This window comes from Astatotilapia calliptera, chromosome 9 (assembly GCF_900246225.1).
Source record: "Astatotilapia calliptera chromosome 9, fAstCal1.2, whole genome shotgun sequence".
In the NCBI taxonomy this organism is placed as follows: domain Eukaryota; kingdom Metazoa; phylum Chordata; class Actinopteri; order Cichliformes; family Cichlidae; genus Astatotilapia; species Astatotilapia calliptera.
Window position 1 is genome coordinate 17417304 of NC_039310.1, and position 19776 is coordinate 17437079.

Consider the following 19776-nt stretch of genomic DNA (forward strand, 5'->3'; position numbering starts at 1 on the left):
ACCCTGCAGATCAGGTGATCAAACCTCATGAGATTAGGATCCAGTGTTGCACTATCATATGTGTGCTCTTTGCACGGAAATCGTGTCAGAAAAAGCGAACCGTGCCGTACTAGAGCGCAGACACCTGTACGCGCGCTTCACACCTGTCTTTGTCCTTGAGACGCCACGGACTAGACACATTTAGCTCTTTAACTGAGTTTACCCGGTCTCTGGCAATCTGGCCCATTTGGGACTCCTCCTCCTTCATCACCCCTCCACCCCCCTCGCACTCACACCTCCTCTTCATCTCTTCCGCCGCTGCTCCGCTCGCTGCTCCCTGCACAGCCGCAGTCCACAGCGATGCGCCGTTAACGGTTGAGCCGCTCCGCGCTCTTTTTCTGCTTCCATTTATTCCCCTCTCCCGAGCTGCGTCTCCGTCCACAGTGAGATACCGTGGAAATGTCAGGCTGTCGTTCTTCAATTTAGACCGGGAAGTCTCAGCTCACAGAGTCAAGGTAGGCTGGGTGTGGAGGCGCATTATTGAGCATCCTTGACATGCATGGAAAGATGCCGCCTGTGTGTGTGCGTGTGGTTTTTTCCTCCCCCTACAGCATCCTTTTGCTGACGTGGAGCAGCCAGTGTGTTTCTTATGCAAGGTGCACAGGATAAAACGGCACTTATGGTATGAGAGGAAGAAACAAGCAATTCCTGAAATAACGGGTGCGGTGTCTTCTGTTGTGGAGAGCGGGACTTGTCTGTGAATTAACTTACTGCTATCGCCTCTGGTAGTTTATCGATATTTGGCTGTCTTGGCCTGGGATTTTTTTCTGCAAAGCATGCTCTGCTTTATGTTATCCTCTTGGGATTTTTTTCTCTTGCCACATTAAAAAAATGTTATAATCTCCTTAGCAGTCACGGGTTAAATTCCTAAAGGAAAATACCAGTTAGCCGTATGGAGCAGCGTATTTCTTCAGCGCAGGCTTTTATTGTTTTAAAAGGATGAAAATGAAAAATACAGATTTTTCTTTTATTTAATTCAAGCAACACTGAGGTAATGTGAGGGTTTGCTAATTTGCTCCTAAAGTTCTGTGCACCACCTGCACTGTATATAACCTTGACTGTCTGTGGAATGAGTTACCCTGGGTCTTAACAGCATGGATTGAGATGTACGATGCAGACAGTACTGATGAAACAGCCCCTGTTTTTGTCTTCCCGTGTAAAAAGCCCAAAACATAGAAAAAGAGGCACTTGTGGCCGGTTTATATGATGCTTCTTGTGCTCTTTTTGGCCATCAAAGTATGCATAACATCAGAGTGACCTGTATTTGTTTTTGTCAATTTCAGACGGGGGGCACAATGAGTGAAGAGCCACCAGTCACCCCCAGCTGGCTGGCTCCTGATTCCACAGCTTGGGCCAGTGGAGGTGGTGGACCAATGGACAACAGCACCAGCCTGGGGACGCTTCCACCGGAAGACTCCCTGCGGCCCAGCCAGCTGCCGCTGCTGGTCAACCCCTGGGACATTGTGCTATGCTCATCTGGGACTCTGATAGCCTGTGAGAATGCTCTGGTGGTGCTTGTGATCTGGCAGAACCCGGCGCTCAGAGCTCCCATGTTCCTGCTGATTGGCAGCCTGGCATTGGCTGACCTGCTGGCCGGCCTGGGCCTCGTACTGCACTTCACCTGTGCCTACTTGCTTCGCTCTGATTCAGCCCAGTTGCTGACTGTGGGCTTGATAGTGGCCTCATTTTCTGCTTCTGTCTTTAGCTTGCTGGCTATCACTATTGACCGGTACCTATCATTGTATTACGCCCTCACCTACAACTCAGAGCGGACAGCGGCCTTCACCTACACCATGCTTGTGCTGCTGTGGGGCCTGTCCCTTTGTCTAGGCCTGCTGCCCGTCACAGGGGTCAACTGCCTAGCAGAGGCGGCTACATGCAGCGTGGTGCGGCCGCTGACAAAAAATAACATCGCCGTGCTGTCTGTCTCCTTCTTGCTGCTCTTCGGTCTCATGCTGCAACTCTACGTCCAGATCTGCAAGATCGTGATGCGCCACGCTCACCAAATCGCCCTGCAGCACCACTTCCTGGCTGCCACACCCCACTACGTCACAACCCGAAAGGGCGTGTCCACCCTAGCCATCATCCTGGGTACTTTTGCTGCCTGCTGGATGCCATTCACTGTTTACTCGCTCATCGCTGACTACACGTACCCGCCGCTCTATACCTACGCCACACTGGTGCCTGCCACCTACAATTCGGTCATAAACCCGGTCATCTATGCCTTCAGGAACCAGGAGATTCAGAAGGCGCTGTGGCTGGTGTGCTGTGGCTGTGTTCCCACCAGTGTGGCCCACCGTGCACGGACTCCGAGTGATGTCTGACCAAGCAGACCCAGGTGGGAAGAAAGAGAGGCAACCTGGGTCAGCTCTGCTCCTCACTGGATCTTACCAGTGCCAAAGAGAGAGCAGCAGCAGAGGAGGTCCGGGGCAGTAATGGAGGGCTGTGGCTTGAGCTCTGGCCTGGAGATGTCATTGGCAGACGCAGATTGGTTAATCATCCACAGCCAAATGGATGCATGGATGGATGGCTAGATGGCATTTTTTTCTTTGATACACGTACCACAGGGCAAAGTATCTCACTGTCTTCCCCAATAAAGACCACTATCGGGACTTCCTCCCGTTCAACCCATGCCACACCCTTCCTCATGTCTGCAGAGAGCACTGAGTGCATCACATGTTAAAGGCAGCAGCTGTATATATAAGACATGCATACACTAAGCGGAACCGGACCACTTGAGGACATGTGCTTATTTTCCACCAACAGGGAGGAATTGTTAGTTTGCGCCTGCGTGTGTGTTTGTGTAAAAACCTCACGGCGCATTAGTTTGTGATGAGCGGAGAAGGAAGGAGGGAGGGAGCCGACCGCGGCTCAGTACGCAGGCATTTCCACAGCAAAGCCCGTCTGGAGCAGCAGCAACCCGGCAGCTCTGCTGCTGCACTCTGAACGTGCGTCGAAAGCTAAACAGCCGCGGAGAGCTATAAATAGACCCGGAGCTCTCTGATCTGCGCCCTGCGTTCTCAACGGAAAGAAATCAAGCCGCTCCCTCTTTCTTTTCTCCCCTCTCTCATGTTCTCATCCCTTTTTTCCACCCTTTCTGGAGGTATTTTAGTTCAGCTCGCATCTCTGAAGGCCAAGACAAAGCACTTGAGAGACTTTCCCCATTAGCCCCCTCTTTCATTTTTTTATTAGTATGGATGGAGGCATCAAACCATATAGAGGCCTGTTGGATTAAATAACATGACTACATACCTCTCCTCCTCCACCTCCTGAGGGGAGATTTACATTTCAAACATATAAAAGAAAAACAGCTGAGGAATAACATGGGTGGTGAAATTAACACAGCTGATCAAATAAATGGAACCAGAGTAGCAAAATTATACTGTTTATTTTATTTGATCATGTTTCCCTCCCGAAGACCCTCAACCTCATTAATAGGTGTGCATGTAATGGCCCGGTTTAATTTGCATGCAGGTCCCTCATTGCTCTTCCCGAGTTCAGTGTGGTAGGTCACACAGGTCGCTGCAGGCAATGTGCCGTGGTTTCCTGATGTCGCCATGACCCAAATAATTGTGTTTATGTATAATGTACCTCACATTGAAAGAGCTAAAATCATTGCACCAAGGTCACAGGAGAGGTTTTTGTTTCAGCATTTTGCTTCAGATGCTCTGATAATGATCATTCCACATCACTCCTCAGCTGCTCTGAGTTAGTTCTCCAGAATATTTTGGTTTAAAAACAGGTCTGCAACCTTCTCGAAATCGCCAAGTCCTTATTTTCTATTCAGCAATAACTAGCCTGTGATTGGTAGTTATTTTTTAGACGCGAAGCAATACTCAGACAGCAATAACATCCGCATCCCACCGCGACTTCTTCCTACAGAGTCAAGTACCATCTTGGCGATGTGTTGCAGAGAACAGGCTCAGCGAACTACGAGCGATGCTTCAGAGATACATCTTCAAATGGATGATAGACACATAATCACTCCCATGGCTGAGGGAAAAGAAAAAAAAGAGGATGAAACTACTCATTCATCACAGTGACACCACTGCCTCATTTCTCCACAACCCTACATCGGTCTTCAATCATTTATCACACCGGGGTGAAAATGTGAACTTTCTTTTCCTGTTGCCTCTGCCTTTTGTGAGCATACGAACTGTCCGTCCTGAGTTTTGTAATCTCAAATGTGTGATTTGGGACTGTTTTGCATGGTCTCTGGGTGTGTGCATGTGTGTGAGTGTGATCCATCAGCTCAGCAGACCAGAATCTGTCTCCTTGTGTGGGTCAGAGGGGGAATAATGTAGGTCTGAGACATATCAAGTCCTGTTGACCTCTGACCTTATAGGAATATGCTGTAAGTCTTCCTGTCAATTTTGAAATAAGTGGCCTCGTTATGTGTTTGTAGAGCTTCTTGGAAGGAGATGGGACTAGGAGGTGGGTGCAGTGGCTGGAGGGAGCTCCAGCACCTCAAGCCAAAGTGAAACGGACTCTAAATGAACTGGGATCCTAGTCCTGCTGGTGTCTTCTGTCTCCTCTATCAGTAATATTTTACTCTACGTTAAACAGTTTAGTCTGGTTGAGGCAGGTGTCCGTTAAGTGACCTCTGAATGATCCTATGAGCTAAAAAAGGCTACTTCCAAATAAAAAGATAATGTCTCTTCTTTCCTTTCTTGCTGCTTCCCCCAACTCTCAGAGAGCCTGATTTGTGGGGCTCCCAGTATTAATCTTTCTGGCCTCAGACCAGGTGGGATCAGTGAGGAAAGTTAAAGGACAGCATTTCCAAGCATTGGAGTGTAGCCCTTGTATGTGAACTTGTGCACAGTGTCAGACTGCACCCTGTAGTCATTTGATTAGCACCGACAGGTCAGACTGGCACACCACAAACCATCACAAACTCTTGTTACTTTACCTTTGAAGAAAAGTCTATTTTGTTATATTCATTGAGAAGTTCTATTTTTTTCCACTTCAGTCTGGCTTGACTTCTTTCGGATTCTGATGTTGTCTTGATATATTAACCGCGCTGTAAAGCCTTTTTCTGAATGTAGTATTTATCAACTTGTTTAACCGACTCTCTCGACTTGTGTGTTTCTGTAAATAAGGCATGCCGAAGAGGAGGGACTTTATACCCACCGTGCATGGTGCTACCAAAGCCAGTCAAACTACAGGATGAGTTAAGGTTGCACCATATTTTCAGTGACATTTCTCCACTTTGGCTGTTAACGTGGACTCTTTGTTCAGTTAAGACTTTACTTTCCTCGCTTCAATATGCACCAGTTTGTCAAGGCTGGTTACAGGATGATTAGGAAGGCTTGGGTAAGCGTATGGGAGATGTTTTGGTGGTACGTGACTTTCTCTCATTGGTGAATGTGAATCTCTTGTGTGCAGCCAACAGTATTGTTGAGATTTTCATTGTTGAACATGTGAAAAAGGGCTTTGTATCCAAGAAAGGCAAACGACTGTGATGTTGGATGTAATACTAACCTGTAGACGCACCTGTTAATGTACCCAAAGGTTTCACGGTGTCATAGTACTTAAGGTTGTGTACTAAACAGCGGTTATTTTTGGTGGGTAATGTTGCCAGTAATGGGCGCTTAGTTAAGCAGGAGAAGACCTAATTTAGAGCTAAATATCAAAACACTCAAGGGTAGGGATGGGCAATTAATGCTCCCAAGGGGAAACCTGAGAAACTGAGACTGTTGTGGAGGGCCCCACCCTGCTGCCAGGGTACACCCTGGACATGTCAACGTCGAAGGATAAATTGGAGATAATTTACCTGAATTTCAGAGTTTTCCGTCTATATATGAATCCCACTGCCCCACTACAAGCAGTTTGTTCTTGTTTCTGCGCCCCACCTCTCCTCTCTTTTTCAATTAATTCGTCGCTCATTTGTACATGGGGTTCTGCCTGGCTCGGGAGCCACCGCCAGTGCCCTTTGTGGCCTTCCCGGACCATATCCTCAATTCATGCTTACGCCATATACCGTTATCTACTAGAAATGCTGTCAAATCTAAATGAGGATATGGTCCAGCTTAGTGATATTATTTGAGCAGAATTCAGCAAATTGATTCAAGCTTCAACAACAGTCCCAGTTACTCATGTGATCCCTTAGGAAAGGTAATTGCCCAGCCTTGCTCAAGGGTCCGCGAATGTGTGGGTATGTGTGTGTGCGTGTGTGTTTTAGGGTTGGGTTTGGAGATAGGGGCGACACCACGGAAACGGTAAGAGGATCTTGTGTAAACGTATGCGTAGTTCTCGATGTGAAATGCACTTTATTTTTGGGGGGATGAAAATGGCACAACAATTTAAGTATCTGCAAAATATAAACGATAATCAACATGCACTAACTTAACTGAGATATTGTAAAAAGAAAAAAAACACATTTGTGTGACCGTGCTGTCTATTTTTCCAAGGTGTTAGTTGTACTTTTTATTGCTTTGGTTAGTTCACTCAACTGAGAGATCTTGTTAATTTTGTATTAAAACCAAACATGTGCTGTGCATAAAACTCCTGCCTGGACTCCCTTTGTTCATCCTTGCCCCTCCCTTTTCGCACTCTTCTGTTTCCCTGGCAACTCCCTTCTTAGCTGTACTGTTCCCATGGAAACTGAAGGGCCAGGTATTTGTCGTTCCTATGACAACAGGGAAGAGACACAGAAACCCAGTAATTTTTGTTCATTCATCATTTTATTTTTCTCTGGGTCAAAGGTTACACAGCTGACACTAGCATATACATGCCCCCGCCCTCCCCAATCCCGATATCCCTCCCTCACAGCAGTGAGCGACAGCAGGCGGCTCAATAGCCTATCATACTCTTCATCAGTAAGTCTCTCATCCATTCTTCCATCCCCAAAGTATTTCAGATGCTCGTTCTGGTCATCTGTTCTGCAGCCAGCTCCTCCATAAATTCCAGTTATTGTCTACACATCAAAGTCTCGCTTGGTGATCTACATCATAAGTGTTTCAGTAAAAATAGTTTTTAAAAAAAAGGTACATTGGTTAGCTCAAGAGGAAAGTTTCTAATAATTCTAACACTCTCAAGCTTTAACTATACATAAAATAACAACCTGTTCTCATTCCCAGGACGTTAAACACTCCTTTTTTTTTTTTTTTCTTGACCATCCCAGCTTTGCCGTAATGGACGTTAAACACTCCTGTTTGTCTGAGCCGCTGGGCCTCACAGGCACGCACAAAGTGGCATGTGTGTTGCGACGGAGGATCTATCTCATGGTGCTAATAAAAGACCACTTGGCAGCACATTTAAACACACGGCGTAATCAGCATTTTTCAAAATGCAGGATTCATGTTGAGAAGGCCTGTATCTCGACATAATCGAGTGCTTTTTAGCACCTCAATTGAAACGTGAAAGAATCACAGAACACAAAGCCACCCATCCATCTCCCTAATGAGGGTTTTAGAGACGACTGTTATAGGTGTGACCAGAGCTTAAAGCATAATTTATGGTCCTGCAAATGCGTCTGTCTGCATATGTGTTTCTGTTTGAACACCGTACTAAAAAACGTGCTCCTGTCCAATCCTCCGAAATCCCAAACTGCACGCTGCTGGACGCACGCGTAGGTCAAATGCTAATGACAAGGTTTGACGAGTGGGCTGGAATAGGGAGGTGAGTGACAGCGGAGTTCATTGGGAACAAGAAAAGCATGAAATTAACATTAAAGATCAAAACTTCAAGAGCACAAAACATACACTGGAGCTCATTGTTTTTGACTATTGGTTCCTCTTTAGCTCTTTGTCTGTTAGAAGTTATATGTATGTGTGTGACCCACAGACCGGTTGTACCGCATATTTCTGTACACTGCCTCCATCTGACAACAAACACTCTCCGCAGGCAGACGGGCAGTCCGGACTGCTTTCGCGCTGCCCCCGCTCAAGTATAAAACGCCTAAGCCTCCATTACACTCGTCTGCAGATACGGACACGACAGCAGGGTAAACATTCCTGTTATATTTCTTTGACATCTGCCGCCTAAGGCACAGACTTCAGCCCACGTGGTAATGACCCACATGCTTTTTCACACCTTGTCTAAAGTAACTTGCATGATTAAAAGTAGGTTAAATACCCTCAGCACCACCTCCACGGTGACAACCCCAACAGAGGTTAACAGCTGGGAGTCTCCATCGATCTTCTTTTAAAAGTGACAACTGACATCACTCAGACGCTAGCGGACTTGCAGAAAGTACAGCGCACATTTTAGTTAGGAGTGCGTGGGTGCCATGTACCGTGGCTGAGGCCTTACACCAGCGTCTTTTATCTATCTGTCTATCTTTTTGTCATCTATTCTATTAAGATTTAATAAATGCAAAAATGCTGCAAAATAGAGGACGGGTATCTCTTGGCCTGTGATATTGCCACAGATAGGATGCCAAAGGCCAATTTGTGTGCAACTGTGTGACACGGTGATATATGACAGGATGCTTGTATTTGACGCCCAGGGATGAGAATGTGTTGAAAATAAGCACCTTCACAGGGTTTCTATAGTGTAATAACAGGTAGAGAAACATCCACTGGGGTGTATTCACAATGCTTGTAATGTAGTCATCAGTTCTCAGTGTTAGTGTTTCACAGGGTGGTCAGCATTACATTATATTACTTGTCTCTTTACAGTGTTTATGCATCCCAAATACAACCCCAGATTTTCAGTCTTGGACCATTCAGCTTATATCAACCCACAGCATGTGACTGTGTGTAGGTGTAATGTGTGTGTTTCCAGCAACTAAGCCTGTGACGACCTGTGAACGTGGAAAAGTGGGCGTTTTTCAGGTGTGCGTGAGAGCGATCGACTGTGTGTCTTTTGGTGTGGTTGTTTACGTCTTCGTGTTAATCTGACCAATCATTCTCCTCCAACTCGGAGTCATCCTCCGAGTCGGAGTATTCCACAGCGATGCGTCGCGACAGGATGGTGGCCACGTCATTTCCAACCGGCTCTCTCTTTGCCTGCTGCTCCTGCTGCTCCTGTACTTTCTTCAGCTGTATGCCTGCAGAAAAATATGAAGTGTTTTTTTAACTACACAATTATTACACAAGTTATAAGACAACGTGAAAACTCATAAAAGGCATCGTTAAAAATAAATACATTAAAATAAATGTAAACATGTCCAAAGAGGACAAATTTACATCAAAAGGACACACAGGCACAGTTCTTACCCATACGTATCGCAGCCAGCAGATCGCTGCGGGCGTCGTTGACCGCTGTGGTCTCAGCGGATGCGGCGGAGGACATCTTGTGCGTTGTGGAGTGGGAGGCACCAGCTGGAAGTGGAGGAGGTGGAGGACCAGGAGGAGGTGGAGCAGCCTGGGCTCCAGATACAGGTGGTGGAGGCGGAGCATAGCCGACAGCACCAGCCATTGGTCCGGGAGGCATCGGACCTCCAGGAGGTGAGGCAAAGGCCGTCTGAGCAGAAGGGATGACAGGAGCAGGAGGAGGGGGAGGAGGACCAGTGTTGGCATAGCCGTCCATACTGCGAGGAAGAACAAGAGAGTGAATAGAGTTAACAATAATTTTGTTTTCTGACACTTCTGTGACTTTTTCTTACATTTCCCTCCTTAAAAGTAAAGATGAGCATGATAACGTTGATGTAAATCAAATGTATTCAGCTCCGTATCAGTTCATATCTTCTGGTGGGAAGCCCACAGTTTGAAGACCAAAAAATACTAACTCACTAGGTGGCAGCATTAGCTCAAACTTTACAAGAGTAGACTCAAGTAAGAGATTTGTGCTGGCTTTTTTTAAGTATTTGATACAGCCTAAAATATAAAAAGAAATTATAAGAAGAAAGTTTTACTTTATAAAATAAAATAGGGTCAAAGTCTTCTGAAGCAGCAAAATCACTTTCACTGGCGACCTGTGCAGGAACCTGAACCTGCCTAATGACTGCTGGGATAGCTTCCAGCTCCTCTGGGACCCGAAGCTAAATAAGGAGCTGAGTTGTGCTGGGATTTGATATTTATGTCTCATGTTTCTGATATGTTTTCTCATATTTAAAGACTGCACCTGCCCATGGGCCCTGAATGTTTTTGTTTGTTCAAAGTCTAAGTGTATCAGCATGTTTAAATTTACATTTTTTTAAATGTAAAATAATGCAAAAGCATTAGCATTGGGCAGAAATGTGAAGAAAATACTGAACTATTAGTGATACAGTGGATAATTAAATACAGCTTATGGCAAAATAAACTGTCTGGCCTACTGTATAGCGTCAGTAGTGATTGGGATGAGGTTCCTGCATATGCACTGTGCATAAAGTTTAAACATATGTATGCAGAATATTTTGTGAAGCTTTTTTGCTTTGCTTATTGCTGGAAAAAGCGAGAGAACTAATAAGCAGACGAATCCATTTACCTGTAGTCCACTGGTGGGAGAGACATAGAGCCACCGTTCATAACCTCAGTGGGTGGAGGAGGCAGTGGAACGTGGTGGTGGTGAGAGCGGCCCAGTGTGCCACCCTGATAGGCCATCATGGTCCTGCCTCTGTTGTCGTGTTCCCCTCCTCCGCGTGGTGCGTGTCCGGCAGTCATCTGGGCAACTAGGGCGCTGGGTGGAGGGCCGGAGTAGGTGTGGGCGTGACCAGCATGGTTCATACTGTTGGGGTAGTGGTGCTGATCCAGCCCGTGTCCCCTGATGAGGAAAATATAAATGCAGCCTCATGCGTAAGAATAAAATGTGATGAAAACTAAGAGCACACTGGTGTTTGCTCATCTACCTGTTCTCTGGTGACATCGAGCCCTCAGAGGAAGCGCCTCTGTCCCGGTGTATGGTGTGTCGATGGTCTGGCCGCAGCTCCTTATCCAAAGCCATCATATTCCACTCCTGCCGACGGTTCCTCGCTTTGCGGACCTTCTTGACCTCCCTCTGTAGTGTCCCATCCACACAGCGCCTCTGCTCCTGGAAGAAAGTAAGCCAATAGGTTTTAGGTGATATTAGGTTAAAATAAGCAGCACTCTTTATTAAGAGTTGTTTAAGATATGAAAAATGTACATTTCTCTATCCATCAGAATCAGTTGGACTAAAAATACAATTTTATGTTGTATGTTTGGTTATCTGCCCAAGAGCACCTCAAAATGTAAAATTGCAAGCACCTGTGTTTGACACCCAAATAAATGCTTAATATTAGACCTGTCCTTGCACACTGTATAATATCCTCTAAGTCAATATGGTACCTTCTGCTTCCTTTTCTCTTTCCTCTTGTCCTCCGTGTCCTGCAGCATCTTTTCTTTCCACAGGTCAAAGAAGTAGGAGGGGTCTGTGTAGAACTTAAGTGCCTCCTTGTGGTCATCCCTACAGAGACGAACCCCGAGAAAGTTATGACGATAAACAACCGCCTCCTTATGCAAAGCCACGTTAAGTAGAATCAGTAAGTGTATTGATCCTTAAGATACAAAGAGATGATGGACACAGTGACAGCATCATTTGCTGGAAATGAGACACGCAAATACAACAGATTCTGAGGCTAATGGAAGAAAAGGAGTGAAACTACTAATAGAGCTCCAGCTTTTTTATCACAAAGAGAACATAACAGGAAACGACAGGATAAGGCAGAGCGATGCCGAGAGAATGGAAAAAAGTGAGCAAAGTGTGTCATGTAGTCAGGATTAGGAGTTGGGATTCCCACTGGAGCAAGACATGCTAAATATGTAATGCACACAAGTACTAAAAAGCACACTGCATAAAGGCAGTGACCAAACATGGTATGAAATAGTACCAATTCTGGTTTTTCACTCTTCATGTAGAAGCAAGAAAAAGCCAATGAAAACCTCCTGAAAATGTTTTAAGATTTAAGCCCTTTTTAAAACCACTGAATTAAAATCTTCGTTGGACTGACACTAACCAAAGTAAGAAAAATAAGAGTCATTTATTATCGCTTAAGCCCATCAAGCTGTTTGGGTGTGTTGTGCCTCAGCAACACCAACCTGTAAGGTGTTAGTATGTTGAGAGGTGGAGGCTTGTCGCTCAGGTTGTACATCTCTTTGACCGGAGTGGGAACGCTGCTCTTGGACACCACCTGCTGGTCCTGAGTGGTGGAGCTCTTGAAGGCCTTCCTCATGTTGATATCTTGCAAGGAAACTAAGAACACAAAAAGAGGAAAAGAGGACAAATGATTCATCATTGGAAGGACAAAAATAGTTTACAAAAGCCATTCAGTACGCAGAACATGAGATCAGCAGGACTTCACCAATGAACGATAGCTTAGTGTGCATCCCCCCCACACCAGACTTCAACCCTGTGACTCACCTTCCTCCACAGTGGAGTCCAGCTGTGTGACCTTGACAGCCAGCCGATCAATGCGATCCTGGAGAGAATTGGCACGCAGGTAGAAGGTGTTGGCCTCATTAAACAGCTCGCCAAATATGTCCTCCGCATGTTTGCCTGGGAAAAAAAAACAGAAGGAGAAAGAGAAATATGAGAGAGAGACTTTTAATCGTTACCTGGAGCCAAGAGAAACCCCTCAGAGACCAAAGTCCAATCAATACACCGGTAATGTGACACAACGTGAAACAGGAGTCTGCAGGAAATGGTGTCTCATACAACTCCATATAGCAACAATCCTCATGAATAATTGATTGTTAGCTGAAAACACACAATCCAAACCATAATATGAATTCGTCTGTGTGGATACAGACGCTACAGTGACTAAAGCAGCTAACCAGGATAGTAAATAACACATTCTCTCCTGCCTCAACAACTGCTGTTACGTAATAAATAAGCCTCATTGTCAATGTTTTAAGTAAAAGTTGAGTACTGATAATGCTCCATCTAAATATAAAGCAGTTTGCTTGTCGTCACCCATTTGATTTTAACAGGTCACTGCTGCAGATGAATATCCAGGCTCTCGCTGTACACATAACCCTCCTCTTTATTTCCATGCAGCACACTCCCTGGCTCAAAAATGGGGCAAACAAGGAAGTTCCAAAAACTGCAGTACCTTAAATGACCAACTCAGGCTGACTCAAAAATCCCCATGGACTCCCATGACTCTTAAAAAAACTTTTGGTCTCTATAGCAAATTTGCGGCATTTGTTTTTTGGATCAAGTTTGATTTTTCAGATTTTCACATATGTATAAACAAAACTGACCGATCAGACCAATCCGGTGTGCTCATAGCTAAAACCACACCAAGGTACTGGATGTACAATGATATGACCAGCAAAATGAATAGTAGGATAATACGGTTTTGGCACCAACATGCAGCTAGACGTCGCTTGAGGTTAATCAGCACTCTGAAATTATTTCTCCGCCTTCTTAGATGTGGTCCCAACTCTGCCAACAAGAACTCAAACTGTGCCACCGACATCCTGAAATATGTACAAAAGCGGCAGTGATACAGCTTCATCTCCTGGATCAAACCATAAAAGTGCCCCTACTGAGCCTTCTCCTGAGAAGTGGATGAACTCAAAATCTTAATATCTTCCTTTTCTTGTTTAGAAACATCAGGAACTGCTCATCATCTCTTAATGCCGACTTTAATTTTTTGACAGTGTGTTTTTGAGGATGGATTTTGAGCAAAAATGACCAACCATCAGCTTTTCAGCTATGAGCACCACCTTCCATCAAGGATGTGCAGAGGAACAGGCCCAGAAAACAGAGGTCATTTCTCGGGTTCCCTGCTTTGTTTTCACTCCCTGACTTTATTCAGGGAGTTTATTCTAGTTCACTTAGCAACAATAATAAAAAAGCCTGCATCACCTATAATTGATCAATTTCTGAGTTTCTTTTAAAGGCACTTGTTCTGGTTGTGTTGTTCAACTTGAGCCCCACCCATGAGTTTCCAGGGTCGCTCTCAAGGTCTTACCCCAGAGCAGATACTTCCTCCTGCCACATATATGGCCCTGAAGAAGTCTGACAGGGGAGGTTCTCACTGTGGGAATGCACATAAAGGTACGGGACACACCCACAAACCGCCTGATGGAAAACTGCCTAATCTTAGCACAGAACTAATGGCTGCAAAAGGCCCTTCACTACAAGACTGTGGATCTGGGCAGTAGTGAAACAGAAACATATTACAGCACAAAACAAAACAGAGCACCTCCGGTACAATTCCAATAAAAATATTTAAACATAAACACTTTGTAACATACAATGTGTGGTATGACAAACACATACTGAGGGCTATTTCTGTCCTTCCCGCTGACAGGATGGGCTGTAAGAAAAACATTTAAAGGAAGGAAGAATCGCAGATCTGGCATGTAGAGCCCCGGTCAACTCTGACCCCTTCAGGGGATTCCTATGGACACTTATACACATGTGCTCACAAACACACACGCAGTGTCTGCAGATATCTCCCCACCAGGCCTGTTAGAGCATTTATATTTAACCCGCACAGCTGCTGTTGAAATACCCACTCCCTGTGCAGGAACTTGACACAATAAGAGACAGAGAATGGATTTGAGGTCAAAGAGATGAGGTGTTAACGTCAGAAAGGACAGTTTAAATTTATGCTGCTGAGTTTCAAAACAAACCTTAAACACAATTGCCATGAAAGCAGAAGGCAACTGTGGATAACGGGGGCAAATGGGAAAATAGCTGCCCTTTGTGCTGTTATAATGTAATGCAATAGAAAGCCAGCATATAATCGATATGAAACACTTCTATACACACACACACACACACACACTTACAGTCACATGTCCACAGCTATAGATAAGTTCATTTTTTGCGCGCCTGTCTAAAAGGATTACATTTCGACCCTCCGTGTTCCAATGTGAGGCTGCTGCAAGGCCGCTGTGAGCCCAGTGACCTCTATAACCATGACAACGGCCAAATCAATCACAGCTTCGGGATTAACGATGAAAGCATGTGATCTTGGCCCGTATACAAAGAGGCTACACACAGTGTGTACCATCGTCACGCTGAAATTAACGGGGTTACAGCCTGAGGATGCTTTTCATGTTCCCAAAAAACATACTTGTATGCTTTTTTCTACTAGACCCTTTTAGCAGCCTTTTGTTTACCAGGACGGGCGTGCTAGTGTTGGTGAATGTGTCTGTGAATGTGTGTCTTACTCAGGCTGCTGAGCTGACGGATGATGGCGGAAAGCGTGTTGTTCATCACACACTCCAGCTCGCTGCCGATGCCCTCGGGGAGCGCCCCTCGGCAGAGGTGGCGCGGCTCGATGTTTCTCTTCACCAGCGGCATGGTGAGGCTTCACGCCGGCACGCAGACTGCAAGAGAAACAGAACGGCTTTAGACACAAACGCAGGTGAAGTGTCCCAAGTGAGGACATCAAATAAAATGCTGATCACTTTATTGATTACTACTTTGGTCTAAAAATATCAGAAGTTAGAATAGAGCCATAAGCCTGCAACGAACCTTAAATTCAGGGTATAATTTTTACGCATGCGTGGCAGTAAGAGATTGTATTTTGTTGTAAACTGTCCCTGTTTTTCCTATTCTTGCTCTAAAAACGCAGCATTTTGAGATCAAAAACAAACAAAGTGTGGGTGGGCTGTTGACCAGAGAGCGATGACCAAGAGTGTGCCAAAGCCAGGAGACTTCTGTCGACCAGCACGGAGATTAAAGCATTAGGGATAGGAAGATACGACCTGCCAGCTAATCCCAGCGCCAGCTTGTCACCGGCCCAGCTGGAAATCTGACACAACCAGAGATTCGTGGATGTGGTCAAGACCAAAAACAACAAATCCTAACACAAAACCTGCAGCAAACAAACACACCTGCATATCTTTCTCCAGATACACTGCTTTCTCATTTTGCTTACACCCACCGCTACTCTGAACTTTAATTGAACCCTGATTGCCTCTGATCAGACACTCCGAGCCCTCTGTAGTTCAAAAGAGGAGAAATCCCAGAGCAGCCATCTTATCGTTGTCTCCTCCTGCTTCCTGTTTTTGAGGTCTGAGCCTGGCTCCTGTTTCCTGGTCCTCCTCCCTGTGTCACATCTCTCCATCCTGTCCAAACACTTGGCTAGAACAATGTAGCTATGGGAAGAAGCTTCAAGGAGGACAAACAGGGGAGACGGATGGAAACGTGCACAAACACTTGTTTCCAATGAAATATTTTTGTTTCAGATTTGCAAAAAAAAAAAAAAGGAAACAAATTATTAATTTTGATTCCAGAGTTTTTACTTTGCAGATATGCCAAAAAAAGCAGGTTGAAAAGACACAGGAGGCCAGTCAGAAGACTAATAATAGCAAAAGATAAAGGGAACCCCACTAAAATTTAATAAAGACAGCATACTGGAAAGTAGATTTTCAAAAACTCATTAAACCATTAAAACTATAAAACATAGACATCCTATTCTTTGTCAATACTTATGTCACTGCTTTGCTTGCACTCCTCATACCTTTAATACAATAAATTGCCAAAAATACGAGCAGGAGTGCTATCAGTGTCCCAGCAGGAGACTACTGTAATTGCAGATTGTGTAATTACAGCTGTTCACAAAGACAAGGACCACTTGTGTTCATCAAGGCCAATTCCCATCAGCAGACCGCTCATTTGCCCCTGTTTTTTTAGCCAGCGACCCCCTGCAAACCCCTGACAGCCTCGCGCCAACAAGAGAAAACAAAAGGGTAAAATTACACCATCATGTGTTCCCACAAAAGGACCCTGAATAGTCAGCAAGGGCTGGTTTGGCACAGAAAGGCCCAGCTTAGGTTTAGCTTTGTGCATAAACATTTTGGAAAAGCGGCGCTGTCTGCTGCTTAAAAATGAGGTGATGCAAATTAGAAGATTGCATGTTTTTGCTTTTACTGTCTGACCGGCATGACAATCACACTGATGAAGCGAAATAATGAGGGACCGGGAGGGAGGAGGGTGGAAGGGACAGGAGGAGGGATGAGGCCTTGTGCTGCTTGTGGGAAATGGGGGGGGGGGGGGGGGGGGGGGGGCAGAAGCAAAAGCATGAGAGAGACATGAGAGAGACACCGAGCGGGACAAGAGTGTGACCGAAAAGATCGAGTGAATGAGACTAAGTGTAAAAGAGAGAGATGTGACACAGCAGAGGCAGACAAAAAGTGTGTGTGTGTGTTTATGTGTTTGTGTTTTTGAGGGAGAAAGAGTGTATCGAGTAGGGGGAGGGGAAGGAACAGGGACCTCGGGGAAGCTGTTGAAAGGTTCCCGGGACAATAGAGCTCCGTTCACAGGGCAACAGCACTAGCTCTCCCATGCATCCTCCCCCTTCCACCTCCTCCTCCTCTTCAACGTTCTTTAAGGGCCCCTGTGCTCATGTGATGAAAGAGTAGCAAGCGAGCGCTCCTCCTTCATCTTCCTCTCACTCAGGGAGGAAGATAGGAGTGAGAAATGGAGAGTAAAGCCTGCTCACAGCTGCAGAGAAGAACACATCTCACTCCCACATCCAGTGTCTGCATCTTCTTAAATTATTACAAAACCCCATGCACAGTAAGTCAGTCACACAAATGGGTACAAACGCACCAGGTAGGCTCTCAAATGTCCCATTAGCTGCATGTAAACAGTCCCATCAGCTGTAAAAATGCCTCTGATCCCTTGATCCGGCACACTTTCCTCCTGCGACATACCCACAACTGTACACACAGAGCTTCCAGAGGACTTTACTACAGACGTGCGAACTCCATTAAGAGCTGAAAGGGAGAGTCATTACCAATTTATGAACCGAGTAGCTTCTTGTGTTGGAGGCTGTTCTGAATAATGCAACTTGGATTACGTCAGGTCACACTGCCCTAAATATGAATAAATATATATATAAAAATATATATATATTCCTGTTTTAGTATTTCTCAGAGGCACTCATGGTGAAACATTGGTGGTGCCGTGCCTTGGATACAGTGAATCCTACTGGGTGAATAAAAGGCCAGAACATAAGGCTTTCTTTCATTTTTCATTCATTTACTGTTTAATATAATCTGATGACATCACACAGAGTTGTCTAAATTAATTTTGACATGTTACTGAAATATTAAAAGTTTTCCCAGCATATGAAACATGCTGGCACCCATCAAAGAAAAACCATCAGTACTGTGATTAAAAAATATATTTTGAAGCAGTATTATTTTATTTAAAGTGGGATTTCATTTACTCACATATGAAATACATTTCTCCTGTAATTAAATGACCAGACATAACAGGAAAACACAGATCCATGGCAAGAGAATCAACCCTCAGAGGCCCATTTAACCCTTGAGAGTGTTTGTTTTGTACATATTTTTTTTACTTAATAATTCACATGTGATTCTCAATACTTCAGCTTAACCACCCACGGGATCATTCTTACTTACTTCTTACTTCTTCTTACTTCTTACTTGAACGCAAGTCAGTATAAGCCAAAGGGATAATAACCCAATGAGCAAAGAGGCTAACTTATTTGTCAATTAAACAATTTAGATTTTATCAGGAATATACGGAAATCTGTGAGGACTACTTCATTATGCGAGATTTAATGGCTTTTAGAGGCTGTGGGTTAGCACTTTATATTAACTAAGCATTTCTCACTTTGATTTCAGAGTGTTTTATAGATCGGGTCACAGAAAACCAAACTGTCATCATGTCATTCATTATTTCATCTCTAACACTTTATTTGGATTACAGATTGAAATAATCACGTGGATGTCACGCTGGACTGGATTAAATGCGCTATTTTGATGATTTATGGATTAAAATCCACCCACACACACACACACACACACACACACACACACACACACACACACACACACACACACACACACACACACTCCTTTTCTCCACAGACGGATAAGCGCACATTCACACACGCTCACACGCGCGCAGGCGTAAACTGATGGCAACCGCGATCAATCAGTGTTCCGCACCATCGCTTCCCGTTACCGATGGGCTGACCCACATCTGTTCATCTACCTCCGTCCCTGTGAGTTTTTGCACCGGTTCTAATATGAAATTTAAATAGCTGTTTTTTTGTCCAGGCGCCTAATACACTGAACAAAACGCCGGTGTACCGCCAGCATCAGTCATATGCTTAAAAAAACATTAAAGTTACCCTGTAATTGTTTTATAATATTCAGTGTTTGAGGCTTTAAGTCCGTTTATTATCCTCAAATCGGGGTCCGCTCCAACTGACCACTTAGCTAGCTCATGTCCAGTGGTCGACTTCTTAGTTTGGACTAATGAGACAAAAATAAGCAGAAATACCCGCACAGATTTCACCATTATGATAAAGGGTGTTATTATTCGCTGTAAAAAGTATCATAAGGCCCTCACCAGCACTTGAAATATTAGAAGAAATCAGCCCGTCCGCATGTCCCGTTAGATACTCCTATTAGCTCTGCCATCCTGTGTCCCCCAGCCCGTCTGGCCACTCCGGGGAAAATCCTTTGAGGACGGGGGCACGCCCACGGACCATATTCACCAATCAGATGTCCAAGAATAAGATTTAGCGTTTGATAGACGTTAAAGCCAACCAATGGCTTCTTTGATATATAATGAGTGACAGGGAGACTCCCCGCTAGATAGCCGTGTTGAACTGGAAGAGGGCGGGGCTAAGGTTGGGCGTTGCTAAACAGCTTAACGAGCATTTTTTCCTCCCTTTCACCTATCCGGGTCTGATACTTGTCAAAATTAGAGGTGCTGTAATTTATCTTCGACTCTCTCGGTGATGTGTAGACATGTAAATAACCTAAAATAACACCTAAAAACTAAAAAACTTTTTAAAAAATGTATTTAAAAAAACAACAACGAGATAAAGCATCCTTTTCGGGGTTAGTGAGATTCTCAGATTGATGCTGAGGATGGAGAGTATTGTATAACAGAACAAAATAG

The 19776-nt window shown here is 44.8% G+C and overlaps 2 protein-coding genes across 4 annotated transcripts; one reads left to right on the forward strand and one right to left on the reverse strand.

Moving 5' to 3' along the window:
• Positions 1 to 116: 116 nt before the first annotated feature.
• gpr12 (G protein-coupled receptor 12) lies at positions 117 to 6543 on the forward strand. 2 transcript variants are annotated; one of them, XM_026179561.1, is made up of 2 exons: positions 117 to 494; positions 1323 to 6543. In XM_026179561.1, exon 2 carries the CDS (start codon positions 1335 to 1337, stop codon positions 2361 to 2363), a length of 1029 nt encoding a protein of 342 aa, XP_026035346.1. In that variant the 5' UTR covers positions 117 to 494; positions 1323 to 1334; the 3' UTR covers positions 2364 to 6543. The 2 variants fall into 2 exon arrangements, with proteins under 2 accessions (XP_026035346.1, XP_026035345.1); XM_026179560.1 differs by lacking the exon at positions 117 to 494 and adding an exon at positions 509 to 699.
• A 590-nt stretch (positions 6544 to 7133) lies between these two features.
• wasf3b (WASP family member 3b) lies at positions 7134 to 19323 on the reverse strand. 2 transcript variants are annotated; one of them, XM_026179557.1, is made up of 9 exons: positions 19219 to 19323; positions 15051 to 15209; positions 12283 to 12417; positions 11961 to 12114; positions 11211 to 11328; positions 10754 to 10935; positions 10393 to 10668; positions 9201 to 9514; positions 7134 to 9031 (listed from the first exon to the last, which is right to left on the reverse strand). In XM_026179557.1, exons 2-9 carry the CDS (start codon positions 15181 to 15183, stop codon positions 8874 to 8876), a joined length of 1470 nt encoding a protein of 489 aa, XP_026035342.1. In that variant the 5' UTR covers positions 15184 to 15209; positions 19219 to 19323; the 3' UTR covers positions 7134 to 8873. The 2 variants fall into 2 exon arrangements, with proteins under 2 accessions (XP_026035342.1, XP_026035343.1); XM_026179558.1 differs by lacking the exon at positions 19219 to 19323 and adding an exon at positions 15358 to 15686.
• Positions 19324 to 19776: the final 453 nt, after the last annotated feature.

Excerpts from the sequence above, each read along its gene's own strand:
- gpr12 (XM_026179561.1), top strand. The coding sequence starts at position 1,335 with ATGAGTGAAGAGCCACCAGTCACCCCCAGCTGGCTGGCTCCTGATTCC.
- wasf3b (XM_026179557.1), bottom strand. The coding sequence starts at position 15,183 with ATGCCGCTGGTGAAGAGAAACATCGAGCCGCGCCACCTCTGCCGAGGG. Across the intron at positions 12,115-12,282 it reads GGACTCCACTGTGGAGGAAG|TTTCCTTGCAAGATATCAAC; the intron begins GTGAGTCACAGG and ends TTGTGTTCTTAG. Across the intron at positions 9,032-9,200 it reads GCTGGCTGCGATACGTATGG|GCATACAGCTGAAGAAAGTA; the intron begins GTAAGAACTGTG and ends ATTTTTCTGCAG.